The sequence below is a fragment of the Falco peregrinus genome, chromosome 7 (genome assembly GCF_023634155.1).
Source record: "Falco peregrinus isolate bFalPer1 chromosome 7, bFalPer1.pri, whole genome shotgun sequence".
Taxonomy (NCBI): domain Eukaryota; kingdom Metazoa; phylum Chordata; class Aves; order Falconiformes; family Falconidae; genus Falco; species Falco peregrinus.
This window is the reverse complement of record NC_073727.1, coordinates 86,886,808-86,906,290: the sequence shown is the minus strand read 5'-3', so window position 1 is coordinate 86,906,290 and position 19,483 is coordinate 86,886,808. Positions and strand designations below refer to the sequence as shown.

Genomic DNA, 19,483 nt, shown 5'->3' with positions numbered 1-19,483 from the left:
GAGGCGGGCCGGGTCCCCGCTGCCCGCAGCGCGGTGGCGTTGAGGACTCCCTCGGAGCTGAAGTCGGTTCGCAACGCTGGGAACGCCCCGGCTGCCCGGGGGTGTGTGTGTGTGTGCCCATGCTTTTTTGCTGGTTCGTCGAAGCGTACCTTTTTCTCCAGGTGGCTGAGCCCTGTTCCCCTGGGTATCGCCTCCTTTCCAAGTAGGTGCGTGTGAGGGGACAACCATAGCTTAGTTTGGGTGGCCTAAAAGTTTGTTTTATAGAAGTGTTACCGTATGCGCTGTATTTACATGTGTTCGTGGGATTCTGTGTTAAAATTCATGCCTTTTACCTCCTAGACTTTCTTGTAAATCTTTGTGAGAGAGGTGCCTCGAGATGTTGGAGATATCTCGAGAAGCAGCGCTGGAAGGGAAGGTCTTGCTTCCTAGGAAGGGAAACTGGAGACAGGTGGGGACCTTCCTGTCCGGCTGTGCTGGAGCAGCGGCCCCTCGCTGGCTGAGCTGGGCTTCACCTGGGAGCTGCGCGTGCAGCTGGAGGCCTGCCGCTGCTGCTGAGCCAAAAACCTCTTCCCCAAGTTGCAAGGGCCAGTTGGGTTTGTGTGTTGGTTGCTATTCTGCCCCATCTTTCCTCTAATCAGGTTTTGGGAAATAGGTATTGTTAGCTTCCTATTATTATGATGAATAGTGGCTTTATTCTTTAATCATACTGTCCTATTACCAGCCTGGGAGGTGGGGAGAAACTGAGTGTTATGATGACTTGTACCTTACAAATGTAAATGACAGGTTTATTTGCAAAACATGCCTCATGTGGATGATGAATCTATTGCTAAATTATATCCCTCGCCCTCACACCAAAGTCGCATAACTGAAATGTAAGAAGGATCACAAAGCAAATGAAGTACTTGTTATAGTTTGAAGTATCAGGAAGGAGGACCTTTTTTTTTTTTTTTTCTGAGATATGCCAGATGTGTTACGTATGTGAATTTACAAAGTCACACAAATGTGCTCACTAGTTATGGTTTGCCACGTCATTGGAAATAGTGGTGGTGTGCTTTATGACAGCCTCCTGGGATCTGGGTGTGGAGGGCAAATACTTGTGGCTTAATTAGAAATGTTCTTCCCCTCTGTTGTTACTAGTCCCCCTTGTTTTCAAGAGAAAACAAGTTCCTTTACAGGAACTGATTTTTAGTACCTGTGCTGTTCCATAGTAAAATGAACCTTACTTGGCAAAGATGAACAGTTCATACAGTGGGTCAATATTGCTTTCCCAAATTAAACTTGTTCATACAGTGGGTCAATATTGCTTTCCCAAATTAAACTTGCTCTATAGCATATTAATGTAATAAATTATTTCTTTCCATATGGATGCTGAAAGTCTATAAATGATTTAAATCACTTTAAAAATCTCTGTAAGATGATTTAAACCACTCATTTCAATAGCCGCTTAATATATGTGACATCTCTGTTTAAAAAAGATGGATGAAAAGCTATTGAATAAATAAAAAAAAAATACTGTTTCTTCAACAGTTGTTGTCCATTAGATTTAGTTGGCTGTAATTGTGTATAGCCGTTATCTTTAGTCTGGCACTTCTCTTGCTAATCGGGTAGATAAGCATATGTGATTATTTAATATTTTTGTGTAAGTTTTACAATTCCTATCTTGTTACAGTTGCATGTGCAGTTTAACGATGGTACCTTACACTTGCCATTCAGCTGAAGGCTTAAGACGGACATGTAGAGCGTTCTCATATTGCAGTGGTTTTAATTGACGTGAATGCACTGAACGACATAAAATCAAATCCATCGTGTTTCCTGTTTCAGATGGTTTATCATCTGTGGACTGAAGTGTTTATTTTGGTGACTGAGCCCTCTAAGGCTTTAGAACCAGTAGATGTCCTTGTGCCTGTTCTTGTTGCTCTGACTTGAATAGAGGAAGAACCAAGCTGCTAACCTTTAAGTCCGGGTCAGCTTTAGGGATTTGGAATGTGCTATCTTGAGAGAGTGAAAAAAGTAATCGTTTTGTGCCTGCGGAAGAGGCTTCTCCTGTTGAAGTCTCCTGGCAGCACCTCAAATACTGTGTTCAGTTTTGGGCCCCTTGCTGTAAGAAAGATGCTGAGGTGCTGGAGCGTGTCCAGAGCAGGGCAGCGGAGCTGGGGAAGGGGCTGGAGCACAAGTCTGATGAGCAGCAGCTGAGGGAACTGGGGCTGTTTAGCCTGGAGGGAAGGAGGCTGAGGGGAGACCTTATCGCTCTCTACAGCTGCCTGAAAGGAGGCTGTAGGCAGGTGGGGTCGGTCTCTTCTCCCAGATAACAAATGATAGGACAAGAGGAAATGGCCTCAAGTTGTGCTAGGAGAGTTTTAGATAGGATATTATGGAAAATGTCTTCACTGAAAGGGTGTTGAAACATTGGAACAGGCTGCCCGGGGAAGTGGTGGAATCGCCATCCTTGGAAGTGTTTAAAAAAATGCATAGATGTGGTTAGGGCCATGGTTTAGTGGTGGCCTTGGCAGTGTTAGGTTAGCAATTGGACTTGATGATCTTAAAGGTCTTTTCCAACTTAATTCTATGTTTCTATCAAATCTGGTTTTGGACTTGAGCAAACTCTTGATTGCAGATGGTGACATCTGTCTTCTCAGTAGTTTTAAAGAAGGTAAATACTGCTTACAGTTTTAGTGTAAGTTATTTTAATGATTATAGTAGGCTTTATCTGAAATATTGTAGAGGAAAACACATTTGAAGTAGGAAAATTTTGTTCAAGAAACCTGTGCTTTGATCTTCCTTTTAAGCCTTTTAATTAATTCTGCTGTAGAGGTAGGACAGGAACCGAAGTTCTTCTGTGGTTATACATGGCTACATGGAATCGTCCTTCTGTGAGTAGGTGTGCTAGGCCAGATTAATGAATGAGGATTGATTAGGCTCTTAGTGCCTTTCTTTTTGTGTGCTTTAAAATAGACTGCATGAAGAGCTATATTGCTACACAACTTTGTGCTGCTGCTAATTGTTCCTAGTCAATATATTAATCTTCTTCCTTTTCCCAGTTTCTCTAGCTAATGTTAATTCATCCCAACGTCGCTGAAAGATGGTAACTCCCCTCCACGTGAAACAAGTAGTATGCAGGGGAATAGTGTCTCTGTTGATGAGAAGCAGTGCAGCTGGTGCTTTGGCAGGTCTCTGTTTACCACAGGTACACCAAGGTCTGGACTTGGTGAGGGTGGTGTGCTGAGCTGCTGCTGGCTCCTGTCAGTTACCCTCTATAAGGGCACAGAGGTATGGAGGCGTTCACCTGAAGCTGTCTCCTCACGCCATCTTTGAACATTATTTCTTTTCCTTTCTCAAAAGACCATTAATTTTGGAAGGGAAGAAATTTCACGCTCCACACTTCAGGCTTCTTTGTATTACTTCAATAAAGCAAAGCCTTTTAAGATGTTGCTTCACATTTTATGTCTATTTTTGGCACCTGTAAAAGGGCAAGCTATTTTCTGTCTTAGGATTTCAAAATGGATTAGTCACTGTATATCAGCCTGCTACCATATGGCTGATAAACCTCTCCCATCAATATTAAAGCTCAGCTGACTAAAGCACAGATTTCATCCTCTTCATGCTGCGGGAACATCCCTATTTTCTGAAATTTATAACACAGCTACTTGGAATAATCTCTTTACTTTTTTTCCAAGAGCTGTGACCCTTAGCCCGCTGCAAGATCAGACACCAGATCTTGCAGTCACTGTTTTTGTAGTGACGGTCTCCCTCTTTCATGTAGGATGTTACCAGTCTTCTGAGCAGGTATTTAGCACAGACACACTTGAAGAATTGTGAACGGCTACTTACAGTGACTTGCATATGGCCCACAAACAATAGTACTCGTTTTGGGCAGCTTTTTGTTTGTTTTCAGCAGGCCGCCTCATCTAGAATTGGCTAGTGAGGGCCCTGGATGACTGGGGAGAGCAGGCGGAGGGAGGCATGGTGCGTGTCCTGCATTTGCTGCCCAGAGACAGGGCTTTTGGATCTTGGACGCACAAGGAACATAACGTGCTGAGATAGTGATCTTCTTAGCTGTCATCTTCAACACATTTACTGCTTTTCCTACAAACTATACTTTTTTCTCCACTTTTTACAAGTAAGAAGTGTTCCTTGTCAACAAACACGCATCAGTTCTTTGTTAATTAAAACCAGTTAGTAGAAAATGGCCAGTAGGTATTGTGCTGCTTAGTACCTTCCATGTATGAAATAAAGATAGAATGTTTTAAAACTAAAAAGTTGAATGGATGTTAACGGATTTATTAAGGCTGAAGACAGTGTTTGATCTTAGTACATTCAACAAGGACCTTAATTTGATAAGTTTTATCTCCCTTTGTGTTGACTGAACAGTTGTCTTGAATTATACTTTCGGGAAGAGTACTGTACTTCCTGCTGCTCTGAGGGAAATGAGGACTAAAGGTCTGTCCTTTCTGAGGGTGAACGGAAAGAGAGACTAGACTAATTAAAAGTATTCTTTTTTTACAGTTGTCAATACTTTATGTGAGCATAAGAGGCTTGTGGGTCTTGCAAAAGGATATATGTGAGGCTGTGAAGATGTAAAGCAGCTATTCAGGAGGCTTGTGGGTCATGGAAAAGGATGTATCTGGGACCCTGAAGATGGAAAGCAGCTGGCCTGTCTCTTGATAAGTGGTGTTTCCATTTGTTTTGTACCAGAAGTCAAAGGAACTGCCAAACCAAATTCTAAAAGAAAAGCAGTGTGGGAACATATGGCTGCCCCAGACAGTTGTTACATTTCTGCAATGGCACATTTCAGTTTTGTAAGAACAATTGTTTTGTCTTGTTACTTGAGATCTGCATAAAATTGGAACTTGACTAGTGAAGAACATCACCGAGGCAGTGAATGGTGAGCAACCTCGTTATCTTCATTTGCTTTTACTTAGACAAAGAAATGTGATTCTATAGTACGGAGAAACAGTGTTCCACAGATGATGATGTTTAGAATAATGTTGAAACTACAGTAGATTTTGGTGGAGACAACTTTAAAATGGTGGTGCTGTTCACCTGAGTTTGAAGTTTTGACGACTCTTCATTATGCCCGTTCCTCTAGCTCTGGAGGTGTAGGTTTGATAAGGTGGTTTTGTAGTTTTTTCACTTCCATACTTCCATACTTCCACTGGTAGTATGGAAGGAATCGTCAGTGTTATGGTTGCTTCCACTGCTGGTTTTCTAGTTCTAAAAATCAAAGTCTTTGCATGGTGTGTTGCTGGTATGCCTGTTTGTACATACTTCTGTTGCTGAGTTGTCAGAGCTAAGGCTTGTGTAGTCCACTTCCCATCATAGACAGAGGCAGTAGGGAACACTTTGGAAAAGAGCTTTAAAGAAGCAGGGTATGTAGTATGTTCTCCTCATTAGTGCTTTAAGGGCTTGCCCAACTGGAAGTCTCATCTGTCTTCCAGGGATTTTATTCTGTGTGGATGCAACTGAGATGTGTGTCCTTTTTTTTTTTTTTAAATGAAGAAAGATCAGGTATCTCTGTCCTAATAAAACTTAAATGTGATCTTGATTAAAAATTAAGTGACTGTAAACTGCTACGCAAATTTTTCTGACATAGTCACATTTTTGTGAAATTACATACAAAAATATATACAGGAACTGAAAAGTCTGTTTAAAGACAGAAGTGGACTCACAAGGGTTAAGAAGGGGGGGGCAAAACCAATAAAGTCATGGCATGGTACAGGAGATAAGCATTAGTAATGTGGAGGGCACTTGAAAGTGGTAATGTGGGTTTATTTCTAAAGTAGATACTATTTGACACGCTGTTCTGCAAAAGGATTGTAATTTATATTTCAGGGCACTTTTGTGTCAAGCCCGCTTTCCCTCCCCTGTTATTGCTTTTAATTCTCTAATGGTCATATATCATTCACAGGTTCTCAGCTGTCCAGGAAAAACACATCCACAATGGAGTAGGTGACACACAATTACCCAGTGACACTGGTGCAGGTTGCTGTGAGCCTGTTAGAGTCTCTGTATGTTTAGATTTAATAAACCATTCTCTAGAGTACAACACTAATTAAAAAAATACCATTCTCCATATCAAAGAGCTGTAGTAAAAGTATTTCATAAGTCTCCAGTCTGCTATGACTTTTTGGTTTAAATGTTTTCTTGCATGCTTTAGTGACCACATTTAACACGATTTTTTTTTTTACTTAAAATGTCAAAGCTCATTGAGTGTTGTCATTTTACAAGAAGTCTTACTTTACACGTAAATGTAATCCTGACTTTTTTTTTAATTGCATGATCCTGTCTTTGTGCAGTTGAACTACTGACTGACTGTGATTCACTGTTTTTTTCATTCCCTTATGTGAAATTTAAAAGTAAATGGAATTTTCTTTCAAATACAAATACAGGCAGTTTGAGTGAATGGATACCTGGGTGCTTTGGGCTGCAGTGAGGCCTGGTGGTGGTGGCTCAGCAGGTGACACTGTGCACTTGGTGGTTACGCCAGCCATGGGTCAGGCACTCTTGGCTCAGTGGTCAGGTATTAAGTGGAGGGGCAAAAACCAAAGCCAGCTTGATTTAATAAAAGTTTCCCAAAATGTCATCCATGACATATGCATCATCTAATTGAAGGGCCTTGATGCTTGTCTAAAATTGATTATGTGATTTCAATTTTTTAATTTTTCTAGTATTAGTGTCTAATATTTTTCCTAGTTGTAGATAGCATCATTAGCGGACAAACATGTAACAAAGATGTCTTGTATTTTGCTAATAGCTGAAGTGGGTTGAGTAGTTATAAACCCCTTCATCCCAGAGAAACTTTAGAAGAGTTTTACTAATCCATTGGAAAAACTGGATTCAATAAATAAATTGCATCCTTACTTATGCTGCCTTGGTCAGCAGAGCCATGGGAAAAAAGTATTACTTTTTCTGTATTTCTTCTGAGTGGACCTCTTAATCTTACTTAAAATGAAGGGGAAAAAAAATAGAAGCCATTAAAAAAACCCCAAAAGCAGCAAGCATTTGCTAAAGCAGTAAAAGCTATCAGGTTGTTTTATTCCTTTTTTTTTCCAGATCAGGTAAGTCAACTTGAAAAATTAGGGATCTCTAGCTTTATACCAGCTGTTTTGGGTTCCTTTGGTTGTTTGTGAGTTGTTTGGTTGTGGTTTTTTTTAATGTGCTTTCTTTTTCTCAAACAGAAGAACTGAAATTTGGTAGAATGAAATGGTTGCTATCCATTTGAGGAAGATACTGTCATGCACATCCCGTATCACTTAAATATGAATTTGTTTCACTGGTGATGCCGCAATCATCTTTACGTGCAGAAAATGCTGTCTCTTCATGTGAGAAAGTACAAGGGGCTGAGCCTTGCTGACTGTGACCTCGCCCTCCCCGTGCTTCCAAATGTGATTTTGATTACAATGTCACCCACCTCACCACTACTGCTGGTCTCCCCTGGGTCTGTTTCTCCTGTTGAGCTCTTGTACCCGAGTACCATTGCATTTTGTAGATAAGTTGCAGCAGATCTTTAGGAGGCTTGTAATGGTTTCTGGGGTTTGGGGTTTTGAGTGTTGGAGAGAGCTGGAACTTGTATCAGATTTTCAGAACTTCCAGTGAGCAAAAGTACACAACTTCATTATGCTGGAATAAATCCTGTTGCAATGTTGTGTGTTATGTTAACGTTAATGTAGCCTTGATCAGCTCATTTGATTGCAACATTTACTGTTCACTGATAATGTAAAAATGAACTGAAGTTATTCCTTATTAAATTCAGAAGACTACTAACAGAGCTCTGTAAGGCTAAATACAATTGCTTTATTTTAAGACTATTTTTATTTTCACAATAAGTGATTTGCTTTTTTTTTAAACAAAGGTGTAATATTTTAGTAAAAGAACACCACCGATGTTCAAATCTCGTCTCTTTAAGCAGTAATATTGACATTTATGAAGACTGATCACTTGTATTTTCTGTGTACAGAAGGATTTTCCAGTCACCAGGTGCAGACTAGTCTAGTTGGGTGTGATAGCAGGAGTACTGGAATGTGACTTCAAGGTGTATCCAAGACAAGCAGTTGGGTTGAACAGAAAGTTCAGGATAGCTTAACATAAATGTTAATAAAAGTAGGATTTGACCAGGATGGTTTTTGACAGAAGTGAATCTACAAATCTTATATGCATAGATTATACAAATTTTGCTTATTGTGTTATTCCGCTGCTGCTCAATTCTAAAGCAAGCTTTCAATTTGATTCTCAGGTTTTTAACATCTGTGGTTTTGCTTTTCAGAAAAATTCTATGAGTTTGGTGCAATACAGGAGGCAATTGTCAGGCAGAGCCTCTGGCCCATAGCACCCTCTCTTTCCTTTCCTCCCCAGAGCAGTGGAGAGCTCCTGCGCCTCCTGCCAGGGTGGGAACTCTCCTTTGCTCTCTAGAGTTAGTCCAGAAACTTAATTTCCTCAGTATTTAATTTCAGTGAACATTATGATAAATTGTTGCAGAGTATACCTGTGAAAGCATTGTTGTTTTTCATGCTGACAGTCATGCCATGTTAAAAAATACCTTCATTATTTTGTATCTAAAACTTGTCTTCAACAAACTGAATGTGTCTTTTTTTTTGTTGTTGTTTTCTTTTTTTTTTTTTTTTTGGTTGAATTTGTGGTACATTTTGACTTTATTGACAGTTTGCAATTCTTTATTTTGAATGGCCCCAACTGTTCTCATTTTTCAAAAGCGCCATAGCCAGACATTTACTCAGATGACTCAGTGTGATTTTAAGTGGGTTGAAATACCATATTTTGCATCAAAACTCTTTGTAATGAAGTTTGGATAAGAATGTCCTGTACTTGTTGCAGGCAGACTGTGAATTACGTTTGTTTCTTTTGTCGTGTTTTTCGGTAGCCAAAGGAGTGGCTGTTTTTGTGAATACTGCAGCTGTGCTTAAAGAAGAAACAGTTTCATGTTTTTGCTGCTGGATCACACATTCTCAGAACGAACCTTTATCAGTCCAGGCTGTTCTTTGCGGTCTGTCAGTTGGCATTTTTCAGCAATGTGGAAATAGAAGCACAGAATGGTTTGGGTTGGTGTCGTGGTTTAACCCTGGCCAGCAACTAAGCCCCGCACAGCCGCGCGCTCACTCCCTTCCCTGCCACGTCAGGATGGGGGAGAGAATCGGAAAAGTGAGAAAACTCATGGGTTGAGATAAAGGCAGTTTAATAGGTAGGCCAGAAGCTGTGCACACAAGCAAAGCAAAACAAGGAATACATTGACCACTTCCCCTCGGCAGGCAGGTGTTCAGCCATCTCCAGGAAAGCAGGGCTCTCTCTGCATTACTGGGAAGACAAACACTGTAACCCCAAATGTCTTCCCCGTCCTTCTTCCCCCAGCTTTATATACTGAACGTGATATTGTATGGTATGGAGTATCCCTTTGGCTAGTTTGTGTCAGCTGTCCTGACTCTGTCCCCTCCCAATTTCTTGTGTCCATCCAGATTTCTTGCTGGTAGGGCGTAGGGAACTGAAGAGTCCTTGGCTTAGTATAAACTTTACTTGGTAACAACTAAAAACATTAGTATGTTATCAACATTATTTTCGCACCAAATCCAAAACACAGCACTGTACCAGCTACTAAAAAGAAAGTTAACTCAATCTCAGCCAAAACCAGGACAGCTGGAAGGGACCTTTAAAGCTTAGTTAGTCCGACCTTCCTGCCATGGGCAAGGACACCTTCCACTACACCAGGTTGCTCTGAGGCCTGCCCAACCTACCTGTGAACACTTCCAGGGATGGGGCATCCACAGCTTCTATGGGAAACCTGTTCCAGTGTTTTACTATGCTCATCATAAGGAATTTCTTCTTTATGTCCAATGTAAACCTATTCTTTCAGTTAAAAAAAAAAAAATAAAAAAAATGACCCTTGTCCTATCACTACAGACTGTGGTAAAACGTCTGTCTTGGTCTGTCTTATAAGCCCATTGTAAGTATTGAAAGGCCACAACAGGTCTCCTCAGAACCTTCATTTCTTCAGGCTGAACAGCCCCAACTCTCAGCCCTTCTTCATAATGTGCTGCTTTTTCTCAGCCTTTCTTCATATACTTGTGCTGCTTTTTCTTAAGGTAACCTAGGTTGCTTAATACTGAAAACTTATTATAAGCAAATTATCACTATGGTATACAAAAGTGAAGTTGTATATTTTGCTGTATTTTATGCTCTGAGTGGAACAAAATTTCATATTCTTTCAGTGTATTTTATGCTGGCTTCTTAAAATATCTATATTCTGGCTCCTTGATAGAAAAATAATGCTATGAGAAAATACATACAGCATCACTGTCACTGTTAATTAAATACAAAAATATGTTAAACCCCCATGCTTTAATTTGCTTCTGTTTCAAATTCTACTTAACAGGAGCCCACCTGCTTGCTTTCCCCACCTGGCTGCTGTCTCTGTTACTTCTCAGTACAAACCTGTGGTTTCTCTGTTCCTGCATGCCAGCACCCAGGTTACAGCCGTGGAGCTGAAGCTGTAAAAGGCTGTTCCTTCTGGGACAAATCCAAGGTGCAAGTGTGCTTTACCAGTGATTCCACTCCCAGTTTTAGGCTGGTACGCTGGGTACAGGCCTTTCTCTGAGTGTCAGCAGACTTACATAGAATGGTCTTGAAATTTTTTTTCCCTCTCTAATGGTTAGCTTTCCCTCAGTTAATATGAGTAATTGCATGTAATGCTGATATAGGGGGACTGTATTTCTTTTCTGTTGATCCCTCATCTGGGAAATCCTGGTAACAGAGTTGTCTGCCTCGTCCGTGACTATTCTGTCTTTGTTAGGTTTCATTATATATGTTCTCAGTTTTGTTATAGTTACCCTTCTGCTTTGTGAGGTGTTTGCTCCTGAATTAGCTCATCCTGGTGCATGCCACTCTTCTGAAGGCAAGAATCCAGGCTTGTTGGCTATGGAGCAGTGCTGGGTCTGAAGATTTTTCTGGTCCAGGCTGGTTTTCTTATTATTCCTCGTTAATGAACCGGTAAACCTTAATGCAGATGAAAGAGACAAACTTTTTCAGCAGAGGCGGGATGCTGACACCTCCCCCTGGCAGCAGCAGAATTGGGACAACAGGCAACAGCAAATTTCCACAGTCTGTTTGCTTTTTCCGTTGTAAGAAGTGACATTCTCAAACTTTGAGCTGTTGTTTATAGCTGTCAAGAAGCGTGAAGGAGGAAAAGAACTTTTCACAGTAGATTGAAATCAAAATTCCTCTGCAGGAAGGTTAGAGTAGCTTCCCTCACAGTGTCATGAGAGTGAGTAAAGCCCTGGAGTCTGAGTGTTCTACACAGCCTACAGTCAGGTGGTGATGTCAGGCTTTGTAAATCAAGGAACTACAGTTCACTTTCACCATGTCTTTATGCTTACATGTAAGGGGATTTGGGTAGTGTTTCTCCTTTAGATAATTACATGAGTGGGAGGGACTTCTGTGGTTTGAACTGAATGTGGAGGGTGGATTATGGGATCCTGCTCCTATGTAATTACTTAAAGAGGTAACTGGTATTTGAACTTTTTCCAGTAAGTAAGGAGGGAGTAAGAACTTCCTACCTAACCTTATTAATGAGATGGCATTCTTGAATTTCTTGTCTGTAGTTCTTACTTTTTATGTTTAGGTCTGCTCTTTGGTTTGGCTGAGTTCTTTGTTAGGCATTTATGCATGATGCACATGAGGGCACCTGACAGGACAAGTGGTGTGTCAGAACTTATTGGAGGGGAAGGAAAAGGGAGGCGCAGAAAATACAGATTGTGCTGGTGGTTCCGAAGTAGAAGATTGGAGAGGGTAACTAATGTCTATCCTGAATTTAAGATAGGAAAATACCTGTGTGTCTACACTCAGTAGCAGGTTCAAACTGCAAAGGCCCTGGGTGAATTTTTCTGGCTGGGCATATGTTTTTTTCAGATCTAGTATAAAACTTTTATCTCCTTGTATTATTGCTATGTTGATTTCTCCCAAACTTTACTGTGACCTTCTTTGGAATAGTTAAGGGAGTAGTCATGTAACAGTCATGGGAGGTGTCAGGGTAAAGCTTTTCAGCAGTTGTTAAAAGATGCACGTGATGTCCTTTATGATAAAGGTGTTGAGGTTGTAAGTCTTGTACATCTTGTATTTAAAGTCTGAAACTCTGTTAATGGCACCTATGTTTTTCCTTATGTGTTTGGTGCAATTATTAATGTAAAACTACTTTAGTCCCATTGTACAGTGTTGAGAAAGTCTGTGGCCATGCAACATATTTTTCATAACTTTGTGCTTGTATAAGTCATTTAAGGTTTATTCAGCATGAGTAATTTATATTGTGTCTTGGATTATTAACTCCAGTGAAGAAGCTGGGGTGTGCTGAAAAACATTAGCTGAAAGGAGCTGTTCAAGAAATATTTATCTATTTTTGTATGTGATGTGTATGAATTTTTTTTCTTTATTTTCATGTCTTACACTTTCTCTTTTTCAGCTGTCAAACGTTTGATGAAAGAGGCTGCAGAACTGAAGGATCCTACAGATCATTATCACGCACAGCCTTTGGAGGTTTGTTTCTCTGTATGTTTGCAAGAACTTGTAATTAGGCTGTGTTATATATACACGCTTTCTAAGTTCTCTATGTGCATATATATTTAAAACGTACCTATTTAGATGATAGCAGAACATTTAAAATTGATTCAGTTCTTTTTTTCCTATGATGGAAATCAACAGCAGAATTCCACTTTAATGGTATTGTAGTTCCAGGTTGTTAGTGAAAATACATTAATACCCGTTTTACGTTGGACCGGAGTAATTTTGTTGCACAGATATAGTATGTTTATTCCCCCAGTCCTGCTTCCTGAGACTACATAAATGCATTATGTTTAAGTTAAGCTTTTTACACCTGTCCTGGTGTACATCAAACCACAACATTGTACTAGCTACTAAGAAGAAAATTAACTCAATCCCAGCGGAAACTAAGACAACACCCAAACCTGACATCTGGCTCAGTTGCCGAGTTGTTCAACAAAATTCTTAAGCCTAGGTGATCTATTAGGGTTCACTACTTTGCATACAAACCAACCTGTAAAAAATATAAATGGGTGCAATTCTGGGTGCGTTGTAAGAGAGAATGCTTAGATTTTGCTTGAATAGTAGCTTCTTGAGGTCTTCTAAATGCCCAATGAAGTTTTTGGGCTAATAGGGCAGTGAAGTTCTGGTGGTTAGAAGCTTAAACAGAAACACCTTCTGATTTCACTGGAATAGTAAAAAAGGCAATGTTCTGTGGTATTCTGTTTAGGGGGTTGATTTAGCTGTTCACAGAAATACGTAGTGCACCTAACATACAGAAAATAGTGTGTTCCTAGGTACTATGAAATACATGTTATTACCAACTAGTTGTCATCTGTACCTTGTGTTTCCCCTTCCTGTGGTGAAATGTAAGGATTAATTCATGCTATTACTTGTAACTTACATGAAGATCTTATTTCTGGGTTAGAACAGTGACTTGCCGGGAAGAGAACAGTGGCAAATGAACAGAAATGCTGGAAGTGTTGCCAGTTACCTCCCATCCTTGAAAAAATCGTAACTAGGTTGTCACAGCCCTCTGGTACCAGTGTTCAGCGTTAGTTGAGAGATCTTGTTTACTGACAGCAAACCTCATTTGGACTCCTGTATTAATAGTAGGAGTTGTTCTGCTTGTAAATATTCAGGGAGTTGTGGGCACTGTGAGATCTGATACACAAAGCCAAATGCAGAACCCTGAAGAAATAATGCTTGAAGAGAAGTTATGTAGATGTCCATTGAAAATAGTTTTCCAAATTGGAAAGTGTACCTGTTGTGCAGTAAGGCACAGTAGCTGTTTAAAAATTGTTTATGGAGGAGCAAAAGAGGATGGGATTTCTCTGGGGTGTGTGTCAAGTCCCTGTGTTGACTTGATCATGGAAGGGGCTTTGAGGATGCTGTCATTAATATTCTTTTTTGGGCTGGGTCTCCCTTTGGTTCTCCAGAAATGATTCACTGGCGCAAAGACAGTTTTCCATGTGTTGGGTATTAAGTTGTATCTAGTTGGGTATCTAGTTGTATCAGTTATGACAAGAGTTTTGCATAATGAATTTGAGGGTTTCAAAAAAAGCTGTTGTGTAAGAAAAATACCGGAAAGCTATAATATTTTATCCTTTTAACCAGAATCTTAGTGCTGTGTTGGTTATCTTAATTTTCATTTGATTTTGACTTCTTAAAATTTCTGCTGTGGACTGTCCTTGGTCAAGAAAATTGTTTTTAGTTGTTTACTACTTTGACGCACTTTTCCCTTTTTTTTTTTAATCTCCCTTTGATGGGGGCATTTTAGGATAATCTTTTTGAATGGCATTTTACTGTTAGAGGCCCTCCAGATTCAGATTTCGATGGAGGGATTTATCACGGGCGAATAGTACTACCACCTGAATATCCCATGAAACCACCCAGCATTATTTTGCTGACGGTAAGCATGTTTACCAGTTTTTTTCCTTTTTACATCATCACTTGAAATGTAGATGTCTGAGAAATATTCTTGGCATTTAAATTATTATAATTTTGGTAAGAGAGGTGGCATAGTACAGTTACTGCTGCTGATTTAAGACCAGAAGTGACTTTGGTATTCTGTAATTACATGAAGCTTTGCACCTAATATATGAAATTTTACTCTAGGAGTCATCACATTGCTGATATGATTGCTTAACCTTCTCTCCATGGGCTCTCTTGGTTTCTGTTGGAGACATTGGTCACATGTCGGAAGGCAGACCTATGGTTTGGGGCAAAGGCACACATTTGTGCATAGTTTCATAGAGCTATAGCTTTTCAGGCTCTCTATATGTGGTGTGTGGGTTACAGGAGCAACAGGCAAGCCACTGTGTCACACTGGAACATGTGAGATATCAATTAAGGGTTTCTTCATGCATGAATAGAGGCAGATGGCTGAGGGACTCTTCCTCTACTCCACTCTTGTGAGACTCCACCTAAAATATTGCATTCAGCTGTGGAGCTCCCAACGTAAGAAGGACATGGACCTGTTGGAGTGAGTCCAGAGGAGGGCCACGAAGATGATCAGAGGGCTGGAGCACCTCTCCTGTGAAGACAAGCTGAGAGAGTTGGGGTTGTTCAGCCTGGAGAAAAGAAGGCTCCAGGGAGACCTCGTAGCAGCCTTCCAGTACCTAAAGGGGGTCTCCGAGAAAGCTGGGGGGGGACTTTTTACAAGGGCATGTAGTGGTGGGACAAGGGGTAATGGCTTTAAACTGAAAGAGGGTGGCTTTAGGTTGGATACTAGGAAGGAATTCTTCACTACGAGGGTGGTGAGACACTGGCACAGGCTGCCCAGAGCAGCTGTGGCTGCCCCATCCCTGGGAGTGCTCAAGGCCAGGCTGGATGGGCTTTGGGCAACCTGGTCTGGTGGAAGGTGTCCCTGCGCGTGGCAAGGGAGTTAAAACTAGAGGATCTTTAATCTCCCTTCCAACCCAAGCCATTCTATGATTCTTTTTTTTCAGAAAGCTGAATGCCAATTTTGTGAGGTTGGCAGTAATGTAATTATCAAGTGTTGTTTGCATATAGATTTGTTTGATCATGATTTTTTACAACTTTTACTAAAACCCAAGAGTTAACTTCCAGCATGTTTTACTATACCTTTCTTCTTCCTTTGAAGGCCAATGGCAGGTTTGAAGTGGGGAAGAAAATTTGTTTAAGCATCTCGGGCCATCATCCTGAAACATGGCAGCCTTCATGGAGTAGTAAGTAACAGTTATTTGGAAAATGTTCCCCCCATCAAGCAACTAAGTCTTTAAACTGAAAAGAAAATAATCTCACAAGGAATATTTATAGTGAAAAAGGAGACAGAGGGAGTAAAAGTATAGGAGAACTTGAGAAATGTAAAGTTATGAAAGAACGACATAGGAAGATTTGAGAATAAGTAAATAAATACTGGGTGAAATGGTTGAGAAACTGAGGGCTGATGGTAGGCTCTTAGTGGATGCACAAGCATTAAGAATTTGCAGACTACTTAAAATATTCTTTGTTTTTGTGTTTTTTTTTAAAAATTGTTCTTATGAAAATACTTTAAATCCTGTTACTTTACCCTGTTTTTGTATAATTAAAACCAGCTTGAATATTGATAGAGGGGAGTGCGATCAGCTTTTAATTGTGATGCTGTACTTCTGAACACTCAAGAGGAAAGACTTGGTCCAAGTAGTCCAAGTTCACAATAACTGAATGTTTTCTACAGGTTTTTTTAAAGTTTCATTATCGCAAAAATTGAGAGTTGCCACAGACAATCTAAGGCAATATTTCTGTGTTTTTATAATTTTAGTTTTGCTGAGTACAGTGCAACAATTATCTCTTTCAATATCAGTTGCAGATATAAAATATGTACTTAAGATCTTAGGAGTGTTATAACAGACCACTTCAACTTTGGTAGTGTCTTGGTTTTTTTGAGTAGAAAATACTGTCTTCTGAGTAGGAGGTGTAAATATCCTATCTCTATTTTGTGGTAGTTATCTTCATGTGATATTTATATACCAAATCTACTAGCAAAGTGTCTTGAATTCTTAAATTTCATGACCATGTAAAACAAAATTGAAGGGTAGATATTGTCTAAAATAATGTTTTAGATGGCAATTCTGTTATTTGCTGTTATAGTGTTTAAGTGAGCTTCTTCCCCAACATGATGACATAAAAGGAGCAAATTCTACATAAAAGAAAACCTCTGAGATTGTGTGCACTAGATTGCAGAATTTGTGTCTAATAGAAAGCATGCACAGAAAGAAGACGATGTTATGAATCCTCTTCTTCCCCCCTCCCCCTTTATGTTAATTCTACCTTACTTTTTTTTACTTCAGAACCCATTTTTAAAGTCTTGAACTGTAACTTTGATATTGATGCAACATTTTTGTAACAACTTAGCTTTTCTTCTCTGTGTTGACTGATGGAATAGTGAGGCCTTACCTTTCATTTATAATGTGAAGTTTATAATTATAACTATTAAAAATTTAAGAAAGCCTTGCTGTGTAGCAAAAAACCCTGTGCTGCTTGTATGAAATTCAGACTACTCCTTTAGCCAAAATGAAGTTTCTCAGGCAGAACTGCAGCTTTTCTATGCTGAGTGTAGAGTGAGATAACATAGCAGTTGTTTCTGCAACCTTGTTTGTATTTGTTTTCCCATTTTAGTAAGAACAGCTTTACTAGCCATTATTGGATTTATGCCAACCAAAGGTGAAGGAGCAATAGGATCTCTAGATTATACACCTGAAGAAAGAAGAGCTCTTGCTAAAAAGTAAGCACTGTTTGTTACTGTAAGTACAAATATATGTTGCCTCAGTCTGTTCTCTTGCATTTATTCCAATTATAACAGAAAGGTCTGTGCCTTGTGGGTATATATATTTTTTTTTTTTTCCGGAATATTGTGCAAACTTGGAACTTAGGGTTAAACAAAATAATTTGAGAGGGCTGTATTCCTTCCAGCACTGTGTGGTCAGTTCAGAGGTTTGTCTGAAATTCAGGCTTAGAGATGTAATTAGTGTTGTGATACAGTAGTAATTGCAGTGTGGAGGGAAAATCAGTGTGATGGAATTGATAGTCAGTGTTGGTGGGGGAGAAAACAACCAAAACAATGATGTATCATTTCCCTTAATAATGAAACAATGGCAAAAAAATCTGAAACAACTGCTTGTGAATGATTTTTAAGAAATTAATTGAATTTGTGACTTGATGAAGTGATTAGCTTAGTGGACAAGGGGAAATCAGTGGATGTTGTTTATTGTTGACTTTAGCAAGGCTTTTGGTGCTGTCTTCCTTACCATCCTCATACAGAGGCTCTGAAGTACAGCCAAGGCAAGTGGGGACAGTAAGGTGGATTAAGAACTGGCTGAGCTGCCTGGTTCAGAGGGGTGTGGTAAGCAACACAAAGTCACCTGCAGGCTGGTCACTGCTGGTGTACTTCAGAGGTCCACAGTGGGACCAGTGCAATTCTGTGTCATTAATGGCCTGGACGATGGGGCAGAGTACACCCTCAGCAAGCTTGCAGAAGATACAGATCAGGGAGAGGTGGCTGATACACCAGACCTCAAGGGGCTGGAGGAACCTCCTTAGGTTCAACAAAGAAAAGCAAAGTTCTACTCCTGCAGAGGAGTAACACCAGCCAACCAGCTGGAAAGGAGCTTGGAAGTGGGGGACCTGGTGGACACCAAGCTATTAATGAGGCATCAATGTGCCCTTGCAGCAAAGAAGGCTAATGGTGTCCTGGGCTGCATTAGGAAGAGCGTTGCCGACAGATCCAGTCAGCGCTGGGGAGGCATCTGGAGTCTGGGTCCAGGTCAAGGTACAGGAAAGATAGGGACTTCCTGGAATGAATCCAGTGCAGTGCCACAAAGGTGATGCAGGGGACTGGAACATGTTTCGTATAAGGAGAGCTGGGAGTGTTCAGTCTGGAGAAGAGAAGGCTCAGGGGATCTTACTCGTGTACAAATATCTGAATGGAAGGTGTAAAGAAGGCAGAGCCAGTCTCTTCTCAGTGGCACCCAGTGCCAGGGCAAGAGGCAATGGGCACAAACTGAAACCTACAAGATCTGGATGCAAGAAAACACTTTTTTTTCTTTTTTTTTCTTTTTTTTTTTATTGCTGTGGAGATGGTCAGAGCGCTAGCACAGGTTGCCCAGAGGGGTGGTGGAATCTCTGTCCTTGGAGGTATTAAAAATGTGACTGGAAACAGACCTGAGCAACATGTTCTGCTTGACTCTGCTTTGAGCAAGGAGACTGGACTAAATGATCTCCAGAGGTGTCTCTCAAGCTCAATTACTCTGTGATAGTCCTTAAGTGAAGTCTTACACCTTTGCCTTCTTTTTGGTCTTTCTCCCTTCCTCATCTGGGAAGTAGAAGGTACTTGAAAGACTGTATCCCTATTTATAAGCAAAGTTACTGTATTCTAAATTGTAACTAGTAACTTATTTTGCAGGCAGGTGAGAGCTTATTCTGCCCGTACTCTGAGCCAATCGGAAGCTGCAGCTTTCCTGTTAGCATGGCACTGGGTCAAAGCTAATAAGCCCTGGTGAGAGGCAGGGTTTAGTGGGTTGGTTTTGATACTGTGCTATCAAGGTTGTGTGGTTTCTCATTGGCTTGGAGAGCTGCCTGCAGTGTGCCCTGTAGATAAATTTTGTGTGCAAGAGAGGAAAAGTAATGCTTTTGCAGAAGCTGAAATTCCTAGATTTGAGGTGTGAGCTCCTGGCTCCAATTTAATATTTGTAATAATAGTTAGATCTTTATAATTTACAATTTTAGTTTGCTGCAGATAAGAAGTTTTAAAATGTAACAAATTATTAATAAAGGATAGATAATAGCAATATGTAAGTCACTTGTTAATACTTTCCTAAATGACATAAGAGAATATGTCATTGTAGTATAGATTATTCTCAACATTTTTTCAGAGTAGTGTGATTTGGGGCGGTGGGAAGTACTTTTAAGCTACTGGTCTTGACATCACTTGTCTTTCTGTGGGTTGTTT

At 40.2% G+C, this 19,483-nt stretch overlaps 1 protein-coding gene across 3 annotated transcripts in view; it reads left to right on the top strand.

Moving 5' to 3' along the window:
• Positions 1–19,483, top strand: part of UBE2J1 (ubiquitin conjugating enzyme E2 J1) — a 38,628-nt gene that overhangs the window by 6,679 nt on the left and 12,466 nt on the right. For 2 of the 3 annotated variants that reach the window (XM_027786004.2, XM_055810581.1), the window contains 4 exons: positions 12,455–12,528; positions 14,312–14,443; positions 15,638–15,722; positions 17,155–17,260. In XM_027786004.2, coding sequence (XP_027641805.1) covers positions 12,469–12,528; positions 14,312–14,443; positions 15,638–15,722; positions 17,155–17,260 — 383 coding nt within the window. In that variant the 5' untranslated portion in view covers positions 12,455–12,468. Of the gene's footprint in view, positions 1–4,503; positions 4,883–12,454; positions 12,529–14,311; positions 14,444–15,637; positions 15,723–17,154; positions 17,261–19,483 lie in introns of all 3 variants that reach the window. The other variant, XM_055810582.1, reaches the window with a different exon arrangement.